Source organism: Bombus affinis, chromosome 8, assembly GCF_024516045.1.
Source record: "Bombus affinis isolate iyBomAffi1 chromosome 8, iyBomAffi1.2, whole genome shotgun sequence".
Classification (NCBI taxonomy): Eukaryota; Metazoa; Arthropoda; class Insecta; order Hymenoptera; family Apidae; genus Bombus; species Bombus affinis.
In genome coordinates this window covers 2,350,110-2,362,091 of record NC_066351.1, presented here as the reverse complement: position 1 = coordinate 2,362,091, position 11,982 = coordinate 2,350,110, and the positions used below count along the sequence as shown (strand labels likewise).

Below are 11,982 nucleotides of genomic sequence, written 5' to 3'. Positions count from 1 at the left end.
GATCGTTTGATTAAAAAGGACGACACGAAACTGATCGATGAGCGATAGTTGAATAAAAAGGAGAAGAAGAGGAAGAAACGAAGTTTCGTCTAAGTTTCCCGAGCGTTCGCGAGTCACTGATTTCGCAAACGTCTCTTCTATTAACGTCCTTAACTTTCACGAGAAAGTTGGAGCTGGCTGAAAATCGAAGAGACAGATTTTCGGCTATCCGTGTCTTATCAAATGATCCGTAACGGAGGATGTAACAGCCATCATCAATTTACCGCAGCGATCATCATTGTGACAACCGAATCGCGATACTGCCTGAATTAAATAGAACTCGAACGATGATTGATCGGTTAAGTTGTTTGCGGGTGAAATATTAATCAAAATTTCGATTCCATAAAGGATTTTTTGAATCGATAGTTGTGAATGGTTTGAATGGCTTAAGGGTTATTAGAAAGGTGACGTTTATATTTATCCAGAACTATTAATCTTATAAATATTATTAGGGCAGTAACATATTTGAAAAAGTGTGAATTATGAGATATTTACAAAAATTAAATCTAAAAATAAATATCATAATTACTAATAAAATTATACTATTTAGATAACAACGACATAATTTACTGTAAACCTGTTTGAATAATTTAAACAATAGTAGTTTAATATATAGAAATAATATTATAATAAATTTATGTTTAAAATCCCACATAAATTGAGGATTGAAATATAGAAAAAAAAACGAATAGCGAAGAATAGAGAAGTCATAATTTCAAAATCGTTGCGCCCTCTTTGGAACGGAAACGGAGTAACGGAGTGTCGCGATTGCAAATTGAATATTAATGACCACTTTATGGATTCCGATCGAGTGGAGCTAAAGCTGAATTAAATATTAATGAGGCCCTTTCACAGGAAAAATTAATTATAACATTCGCGTGAAATCTGAACGAATCATACGTATTATGAATTTCAAATATTCGGCTTCAAAGAATTTGCTAGTTCCGCTTTTATCTATGTGAACTATAAAAAGTCAATCGATTGAACACGTGCATTCATTGAAAAGAACTTTATTTTTTTATCAAGTTTAGTTGTTATGTATATAATCTTACATAACAAGTCTTAATATCATATATTGAAAATCTTGAAGTCAATCGATTGAACACATGCATTCATTGAAAACAACTTTATTTTTTTATCAATTTTAGTTGTTATGTACATAATCTCACATAACAAATCTTGATATGATATATTGAAAATCTTGAACATGAACGATAAAATTGATTAGTCGAACACGGACTAAATGAGAATAATTCTATTTACTCAATATTACTACTTATAATTTTAACAATTATATATCGTATAATCCAAAATAGAAGATTCATGAAAAAAAAAAGAACAGTGGTGCTAATCTGCACTGTACGTAGTCTGCGACAAAAGATTAATAAGGAAGATACGTTGCAGACTGCAGACAAATACCAAAAATCTTGCATCAGCCACACCGGAAGTTGCTGTGCAACGTTTCATTAAATCACGATACACCGCGATGTATCATTACACGAGCCTCACATTTTCTCGAACATTATGTCATTCTTTTCGCACTGTCTAGCTTCTCTGTGATTTGCGGCCGGCTTGATTTGCGGTTTCTCCTAAATTTAACCACCCTTCCTCTCATATTAATTTCTCTCATCTACCAAAATCATATTTCTCCGCATGCAAGACTATCGTGATAATTTCGTTGCTACGAAACGGTCAAATGTTTCTAATGAAAGCTAATTACGTTCTCGAGTATTGAATTTTGGATTTAGTTCCTTCAGAAGCAACATTTGAATAAATCTGTTAGAGTTTATTTAATTTATAAAGTTTGTGAATTTATGAGTTTAGAGGTTTTACAGTCTAGTTATCTACGTTCAGATAATATTCAATTTACCTCGTATAAATAATTGTTTACTTCAGATTGTAAATAATTCTAATTAAATAATATATAATTAATATAATAATGATTTAATACATTTTAAATAATATATATTTTCGTGCATCTTTATAACTGCGATATCTTTGTAATTTTCATTTCTGCCATGTCTTTATAATATATTACTCTGCCATAAATCTAATGGTTAGAGTTTATGCCAATGATCGAGCCTTGTGGAAATTTTTACGAAATTAACCAAATTGTTGTCTAGCTTCATAATACACTCCTCGTCAAGAAAATAACCCAGGTGTGCTATCTTTAATTTCTCAATGACGCGTGTAAAGTTTTTCGTCTGTAACGTATAATATCAAAACATTAAGAGCTCAGAATATGCGGCTTGCTGGAAATAAATCACAATGTCGTAGATGTTTGTATACAACAAAAAAAAATTGTTTCATACTACGGTCGAAATGATAACACACTCTGTTACTATGTTTTGAAACTGCTCAGTAGTTCATGATTTATCAACGAGTAAGGATTACAGTACAATATTATATACATTTGTAAGTATGGGATGCGGAAAAAAATTAAACGAGTCTGAAAAAAAGCAAATTCTTGAACTAAAATAGCAAATATGATAGGTTATCAGTAGCAAAAATATCGAAAGTAATAAGAAGAAGTCGTAGAGTAATACACAATTTCTTAAAAAATGTTAAAGATTATGGCAAAAAGAAAAGTACTGGTCGGCCGTCATCGTTATCCGATCGTGATAAGCGAGCAATTTTGCGTGTAGCTTCCAACTCGCAGTTAACAACGAAGCAAATAATGAAAAAATCTAGTGTTAGTACCAATGTATCAAGTGCTCGTCGAGTTCTACTATCCTGCAAAAATATCAAGAGGCTAAAATTGAAAAAGAAACGGAACACAAAGTAGAACGTTTACGCTTTGCAAAAGAAAGACTGCATTGGACAAAGAAATGGAGAAGACTACTATTTTCGGACGAAAAAAAATTCAACTTGAATGATCCTGATGGATTCCAATATTGTTTTCATGACGTAAGAAAAGAGACAATGTCAGCAATTCGACGACAAATGGGAGGAGGTAGCATGGTGGTTTCGGTCGGCATCGGTTATGTTGGCAAGATAAGTATCAAGTTCATCAATGGGAGAATGAATAGTGTCCGACACATGAATTTAATCAAAGAACAAATAAATAATCATGCAGAACGCATTTCTGGACCTGATTACATCTTCCAATAAGATAATGCACCTGTACACACATCAAGATTGGTCCAATCATACTTTCATGAAAATAATATATCTATTTTGCCGTGACCTGCACGCTCCCCGGACCTTAATATTATTGAAAATTGCTGGTGTATTTTCGAGCTATCGCGGGGAGACGCGGTCGTTAGAATACGCGTCAACGGGAGTCGTAAATTCCCGTTACGATTATAATAATCGACACCACGAATAGTCCGATCCCCTTATTTCAGTTAGGATAATAGGGGTAGTTGTTGTGGTATAACACTGGAAGTCACAGAGTTGTAAAAATATATATTTCCAACACTTTATACAATCACACAAAGTAATAACGCCGTTGATTAAGATACAGATAACGAAGAGAAGGATTATTCTTAGATGAGAGGAGAGCCGTAGGAGACTCTATGCCTTGTAGGCACTTTGAGAGCTGTAGGAAGACTCTGAGAGATATAGGGAACGGTGAGAGTTATAGGGACTGTAGGAACTTTAGTCACCGTGAGAGAAGACGGAACTCTTAGAGCTGTAGGAACGGTGAGAGTTGTAGGAATTGCAGGAACTCTAGGCACCGTGAGAGATGTAGGAACTCTGAAGTTTATTCTAATGTGAGTACGGAGGAAAGCTCGGTATGGGTGTGCCCTTTGAACGAAGAACGCGGATTCGTTGCTTACATTTTTAGTTAGGAAAGAGAGGGCAATGATCCGCGATGCCGATTAGTTATGACCAATGTTGGGAAGGAAGATAGGAGGAAGAAGCCTCCTACCAACTTGGGTCCTAGGCGACATTGTTTATAGGGAAACTCAGATTTTCCATTAGGTAGATCTCCGCTTTTTTCATTAGGCTACTACCCGCTTTCTCCGTAATTCTTAAGAGCACATAATAAACTCAAGGACCTTTCCAAAAACCGGCCGAAAACACTTCTAGAATTAGAAAGTCTTTTCGGGCAACAGATTGACTTAAACCATATGTGCGAACAATGCAGTTAGGATTTCAACTTTATGGTGGGTCCTTAGGCCTATGGAGGGTTCGAAGGACGGCACGTAGACCGTTGGCTGTCAAGCCGTGCGGGATGGAGAGCAGACGTGTTGCGCGGCGTAACAGCTGGGCAGAACTTATTCACGGCGTATACGCGAATGAGAAGCAGCATCAACACGTACAAGAATTAAAAAATGCAATTGTACGCGAATGGGATATGTTAAGTCAAAATTACATCCAGAAACTATATAAATCGATAGTAAATCGTACAATAGAAGTAATAGAAAATAAAGGGGGATGTTCCCATTATTAAATAAGTATATATGTTTGATAAGTAATTATTGTTAGTTACAATTTATGTTGATTATTATCTTCTTATTGTGCATGTGTTATCATTTTGTTCTTAAAATAAAATAATTTTTTTGTTATACACTAAACCTCGTAATATTTTTAATTATGTTCAACGAACCGCATATTCTGAGCTCATAATGTTTTGATATTATACGTTACAGACGAAAAACTTTACACGCGTCATTGAGAAATTAAAGATAGCACGCCTGGGTTATCTTTTTGACGAGAAGTGTAGGGTGCTTTTGTTTCTATGATCTTAAAAACTCACAGAGCTGAAATAATCAAAATAAATTCAAACAGTAGAGTATGAGAATCAGTATCAAAAAATACATAGAATAAAAAATATAAAACAGGAAGTTAATACATAGTTAGAATACAAGTTAATGTATGTATCATACAAAAATTTCGTAGAAGAAAAACACGTGTATCAATAAATGGCAATAATCTATTGATTTATACAAATTCCAAATCCATTTACACTTTGATTATTCTTCACTTCAATAATATTTTGTCAAAATAGAATCATTTAAATCAGAAATTTAAAGTATACAGTATTTACAGTATAATAAGTAATTCGCATAATGGTGGAATATTCAATAATCAACGACCATAATAACAACCCTAACAAGAGAATTTTAGGTATCTTTGTCTTATTTATCATCTCGGCTACAGCCATATAAATTTCAATTATCTCAAGTTGGCCCTCTGATCCTCAGCGAGACACACACGAAACGCAACGTACTTGTATGGCTTGAAATATTTTATTAATGTTCAGAAGCCACAGATTTGGGCTTCAGCTAGGGATTTGCGTGTAACCCGTTGCATACGAAACTTCGATTTCTCGATGCCATACCGTACCGTTTCGTAGTTCGCGAGAGATTTCATTTGTTTTCTGTGATCCTGGAACGATTGGAATTTACGATACGTCGAAGTGGATCAGTGGCAATGTGCAACGGATCCCTCTTTTCACGAGATAACTTTTAAAATCGTAGTTGTTTAAATCGGAGACAAATTGGAGAAAAACCGCGGAAAACTACAAACATGATACAGAATGAGATATGCAAATGGTATCTAAATACAAAATTTGAGTAAACCGAGTTGCATTATATCCACATAGCACAGTTATGTATTCGACGGTCGCATGACTGGCTCTCACCTCTGGGATTCCTGTGCCGGTTTCAGCCGGTTTCGTTTACATTAGGGATCATAAAAAGGTGCGAGGCGATGCTCTGTTTCTACTTGCGATGTGCCAACGATGGAGAATATAGTGAAAACTGGGTTATACGCTCGATACGATTCGATTCATTTATCGGCGAATACTATTTGGTTTGAATGATTTATGTCGTTTGACCTATAACAGGGTTGTACTACCGTCGCATTCATAACTTCATCGCTTGTCTTGTATGTTTTAATTTTAGATAACATTTTCGTATTAGATTGAAAGATGTGATATTTATATTTACTTATTATTTTACTTATTATTTTATATTTCATATTATACATTTATTATATTATTATGGTATATATTTATATAATTTTTTGTTAAGCTATGGAGAGAATTTGGAAAGAATAAAAAGTTAAACTTTATTTACATATTAACTAAGTTTAGCTCTACACGTGGGTTACTCTTTGAAGGGCTAGAAGACACTCATTCGCTTGTTTCTTTCTTCTAGTCGTTCTTTTGTCTCAACGGAAACCTGGGCCGTCTTGCTCTTCGCTCTTCGCTCCCTCACTCTCACACGTACAATGCAAATGTACTATCTATTTAACAATTTTATATTAGAACAATAAATACTGTCTGCTTTAAGTGATATAATATTCTCACTCTTGATTGTCTAACCGCCTTTGCTACTGTTTCACCATCGGAATAACTTTTCTTGTCTATATATTTCCTTGTCTTCTTGTCGGAATAACTATCCTTCGTCTTGTCGCATGCTTCGATTTCAAAGATACTATATTTTTATTTACAATAAGAAATATTGCCTACTCCAGATGATATTCTACTTTCGTAGTCTCGTTGCGGTATCTGACTTGATTTAACTCTGACAGAGTTATAATACGTATTCACAGTCTCTATAATCTTTCATTTCACGTCTCTTATCTTGTAATAACATCTTTTTATTGAGTTCAAAGTAAACATATTCTTAACAGTACCTTTTATTACATTTAATGCTACTATATCTTCAACTTTCATTTTGAAATAAATAAATAAATAAAGTAAACATACTCTTAACAGTACCTTTTATTATTTTTAATGCTACTATATCTTCAACATTCATTTCAAAATAATTAAATAAATAAAGTAAACATACTCTTAACAGTACTTTTTATTATTTTTAATGCTACTATATCTTCAACTTTCATTTCAAAATAATTAAATAAATAAAGTAAACATACTCTTAACAGTACTTTTTATTATTTTTAATGCTACTATATTTTCAACTTTCATTTTGAAATAAATAAATAAATAAAGTAAACATACTCTTAACAGTACTTTTTATTACATTTAATGCTACTATATTGTAGTATCGTGGACAAAAGGCCTAAGATATCAGGCCGTAAACAATGTCGCGAGAGCCGCGGCATCAATGTGTCGTCGGTCCTTTCAAGTGAACAGTTTCGTGGAAAAGGCCTGCGTGACCCTGGCCACGGGCGTTTTCGGGACACGTGCGCGATAGGGTGGGAAAAGACAAAGAGACGCTAAAGGCAGTGTTGAGACGCCGGCGAGAACGAATGCAAAGGCCGTACAGTCTGAGTTGAGAAGCGAGAGCGAGCGAGTGCAGAAGCCGACGAGTAGAGTTGTAGAGTTGCTAGCGTTGTAGAGAGATCGATTTGTTAGAGTTATAGAATTGAGAGAGTGATTTGAGTAGAATAAGATTTTTACGTTTAGTTCAAGTTGAACATTTATCGTTCTCTGTCCAATTAATCTCTGTTATTTTTATTAATCCTATCCTTCTTCCGATACTACATTTTGGGGGCTCAGCCGGGATTGAAACCAGACAGAGAACGACACGTTTAACGGAACTAATTGTGCTGAAAAAAAAGAGTTGAAAATGGCAAATTGTGAAGAGGAACAGTTTTCAAGTGAGGAAAATCTAACGCTGGAAGAATTAAGAAACAAGCTTGCACAGTTAAATCTACCAGTATCTGGTGCAAGGTCGGTGTTGGTTGCCAGGTTAAATCGAGCATATAGCACTGGACAACCAAGTCCTAAAGAGCCAGCAAACGGTAAAAAGACCACGGAGAAGCAAGGTTCAGGGGCAATACCAAAAACTAAGCGTGATCGAGATGAGGACGAAGGTCTCGAGAAGCTTAGGACAAAAGAATTAAGAGAACGTCTTGCTAGTATGGGGCTAGAGACAAGAGGAAGAAAAGCTGAACTACGCGTGAGACTACAGGCGGCGATGGAAGAAGAGGATACGTCGTCGGAAGAAGAGAGCGACGACGAAAGCGAAACTGAAGACGATGAAGAAGACGAAAGAGAAAGCAAAAGGAACGTGCGAGGTGTATATCAAAAACCTGACAAATTCCGTAGGAAAACACGTAGGTGTATGACAGTAAGTTTTCAGGATGTCCAAGACGCCTTAGAAGTTTTTACAGGCGAAAATAACGAAAATATTAATCAATGGTTCGAGGCGTTCGAAGAAACTGCAAGCATGTGTAGGTGGACAAAAGAACAGAAGGTAATTTATGCAAAAAAGCTGATGAAAGGATCGGCAAAGATATTTGTGAATTATGAGTGCCATGCTAGAACTTGGCATGAGTTAAAAGAAGGTCTGATAAGGGAGTTTTCGAAAAAATTTAACACTTTGCAAGTACACCGCAAACTGCAGGAAACAAAAAAACGAGATGACGAAGGATGTATGGCTTACATGTATCGCATGCTTGAAATAGCCAGTCACGTCGATATGGAGGAAGAAGCCAAAATAGAATACGTCATAGACGGGATAGTAGACGAAGAAGTCCATAAGTCTATGCTGTATGGTGCTGCATCCATTAAGGAGCTAAGGAAGAAGCTAACCGCGTACGAGGAGCAGAAGAGCCGAAGGACGAAGTCGGTTGCGAAGTCAGCCAGAATTGAGAGAAACAACAGTCCCAGTCAATGTGGAAGTGCGAGAAAGACGCGTTGCTATAATTGCGGTGATAAAGAACATGTAAGTGCAGGTTGCCCGAACAGATCGAGAGGTCCTAAGTGTTTCAAGTGTAGAGAGTACGGACACATTGCATCGAAGTGCGACAATCTGAGCGAGTCCATTAAAGAGGTTGGTAGTATGTTTCGATTGTTATCGACGAAGCGTGGTAAAGACGTGAAGATCGGAAATTTCGAACTGAGCGCGCTGATAGATACCGGTAACGAGTTAACCTTGATGCGGTATAATCAGTATGTAAGAATCGGAGCGCCCAAATTAAGTCGAGACATTATTGAATTTCACAGTATCGGGTCTAAAAGAAATTTCACGTTCGGGAAATTTCCGACAGATATTATTATAGACGGTGAATTGTATCATATAACGATACACGTAGTTCCGAACACTGCGATGCAACACTCGTTGTTGATAGGTACAGACTTCCTGGATACCGTCGAGATAAACATGAAGAGGGGAGATATCTCCATTAGTAGAATAGAAAAACGAGAATTACGATGGGTTTCCAGAAGTCCTTAAAGGAGACAGAGACGGGAGCGCGTGAGGTAGTTCTATCTCGTGTCGAGAACGTGCAACACAAGCAGGCAGTTGTAGTTCCCACGAGTGCTTGTCTCAAGGACACCGTCGTAATGAACAAAATTTCGTTAGATGAATCGGTTGCGGCGAACATAACCGCAGTAGCGTCGGGTTGAAACGACACGGACGGTTGCGATGAAGTTTTTGTAGGATGCACCGAGCATCGCGCGAATTGTAGAGTTATACAAATTCTGTCGCGAGTTCTAAGAAGCGAACCAAAAGCGAGAATGAGGCGGCTGCAAGAGAATTTGAGGTAGTGCGAAGACGAGCTATCAATCCGACCTCTTGTCGGCGAAGGGCGTTCAACAAGAGACGCAAGAAGGCGACAATCTACAAAACAGGAGATCTGGTGGCGATCGAGAGGACGCAAGGTGGTTCTGGGTTAAAGCTGCATTCAAAGTTCCTTGGGCCATACAGTGTGGTGAAAGTCCTGCGAAATGACCGCTACGTAGTGCAACGAGAAGGCGAACACGAGCGACCGCGCACGACTTCCACTGCAGCCGACCACATGAAGTGGTGGAACGTTGGTGTCAGTGATGATAGTGAGAACAGTGATGAGCACATCTGAGGGCAGATGTGATTTGTCAGGAATGGCCGAGTGTAGTATCGTGGACAAAAGGCCTAAGATATCGGCCGAATCGTAAACAATGTCGCGAGAGCCGCGGCATCGTCGGGTACACCAATGTGTCGTCGGTCCTTTCAAGTGAACAGTTTCGTGGAAAAGGCCTGCGTGACCCTGGCCACGGGCGTTTTCGGGACACGTGCGCGATAGGGCGGGAAAAGACAAAGAGACGCTAAAGGCAGTGTTAGTTGAGACGCCGGCGAGAACGAATGCAAAAGACGTACAGTGTGAGTTAAGAAGCGAGAGCGTGCGAATGCAGAAGCCGAAGACTAGAGTTGTAGAGTTGTAGAGTTGCTAGCGTTGTAGAGAGATCGAGTTGTTGCGTTATAGAGTTGCGAGAGTGATTTGAGTAGAATAAGATTTTTGCGTTTAGTTCAAGTTGAACATTTATCGTTCTCTGTCCAATTAATCTCTGTTATTTTTATTTATCTTAAATAAATAGTATTAGGAGAATTTTACAAATCTAAATTATCCTAATCCTATTCTTTTCCGATACTACAATATCTTCAACTTTCATTTTGAAATAAATGAATAAATAAAGTAAACATACTCTTAACAGTACCTTTTATTACATTTAATGCTACTACATCTTCAACTTTCATTTTGAAATAAATAAATAAATAAAGTAAACATACTCTTAATAGTACCTTTTATTACATTTAACGCTACTATATCTTCAACATTCATTTTGAAATATTTTCCAAGGACTTCAAAGAAGTTTCCTTCGAAACACAAAAATTGATAAAAAATGATTCATAATCCTCGATACCGAGTAAATTTTAATAAAATTTTCATCAAGTTACTCGAGTTCCTACTATTAATATCAAATTGTATAACTTTCATGTTCGCGATTCAGCGAAAAATTATTCTAAAGCACACAATATTTTATTACAGCGGCAATGCCGTTGATCGTATAACGATCACTTAAGTGTATATTCGCGAATTAATCTCGAGTATAATCCGCGTTCACCAACATACCGCGGACAATCCAATTTAAATAGCTCGGGGATCGGGCGTCGTGCTGTAAATTGCACACAACACGCTGGAATGGAAATTACGTTGACGAGATTTCTCTTCTACCGGAAGGATGACGCCCCTTTTACATACGGGGAATTTCCAGGTGAATCACCAGCGAAACCGTGAACGTTATTTTCCCGTAACAAAATCAAGGCGGCGCATCGTCTTTTGAAAAAGTGGCTTGTTTCCCCAGTCTCGTTAAGATCGTTTAAAAAGGTAGACAGATGTGGGAAAATTTCAATCTTCACAGACTTTCGCTCATCTTTAAGGAAATAGAATCACTTTTAATTTTTTTTTCCTTTCAAAAAACCTGATAAAATCTAGACAAGAAGCTTTTATCGCATAAAAGTCACGCGATTAAGGTTTTATAGAGGGACTTTTATTGTTCTGCTTTTTTCTTTCTTCTCTTTTCACCTTTTTATTTTTTTTTTTTTTTTTTAATTCACGTAGTATTTAGAAAAACGCTTTGAATTCGGTACGCATTAGATTAGTTATTTCCACGATGGCATGTAATTAAACAAAACGAGTCACTGTTTCTTTTTCGCGAGAGAAAAGGAGAATCTAGGTTAAAAATTAATCACGGTCCAAGTTTCCTGGAAATTTCCACGGCTGAATATGGAACAGTAGCGTTTTATAAATATGATAATTAGCGACATGTGCAGTGGAATTAGCGAAACAGAAGGAAGCGATCTGAATATTCGTGTCTCTATACAACGCGTCTGATGACTTAACCCCACATATATCTCGATAAAATAATACTGACCCTTGAATGGTGGACTCACAGATTAAATTCATCTGTCTCGCTTTTATGTTTGTCGTTTCGCAAATGGATTACCTATAATTGTTTAACAAGCTTAGAGATGTAATTTCATTGAGTATATTTACGCCGTTGTAGAAAAGGCACCAAAGACAGATTTGAAACGAAATTCAATCTTCCCGCGTATGAATATATATCGCTCTCGTGGCAATTATTTTAAATAGCGTGCTACAATCGATTTCGTGGGACCGTTTTGGTACCGTCGTTATCCGCGTATTACGAATCGCGGCATTAATCAACCATACAAATAGTTTTGTCACCGCTATTAATTTATAATGCCCTAGTAATATCCCCCTATAAATTCGTACCGGACTCATGCACGCTGCTCG

The 11,982-nt window shown here is 36.9% G+C and overlaps 2 protein-coding genes and 1 long non-coding RNA gene across 3 annotated transcripts in view; all 3 read left to right on the top strand.

Annotated features, from left to right (window-relative positions):
- Positions 1–11,982, top strand: part of LOC126919390 (nascent polypeptide-associated complex subunit alpha) — a 115,626-nt gene that overhangs the window by 32,382 nt on the left and 71,262 nt on the right. The window lies entirely within an intron of this gene.
- Positions 7,200–11,982, top strand: part of LOC126919477 (uncharacterized) — a 34,506-nt gene continuing 29,723 nt past the window's right edge. Inside the window, exon 1 of the long non-coding RNA XR_007711664.1 lies at positions 7,200–7,310. This is a non-coding gene — a long non-coding RNA (uncharacterized LOC126919477). The remainder of the gene's footprint in view (positions 7,311–11,982) is intronic.
- Positions 7,305–11,982, top strand: part of LOC126919400 (uncharacterized) — a 34,401-nt gene continuing 29,723 nt past the window's right edge. The window contains exon 1 of the mRNA XM_050728604.1: positions 7,305–10,142. Within this exon, the coding sequence (XP_050584561.1) occupies positions 7,530–9,140 (1,611 nt within the window). The 5' untranslated portion in view covers positions 7,305–7,529 and the 3' untranslated portion in view covers positions 9,141–10,142. The remainder of the gene's footprint in view (positions 10,143–11,982) is intronic.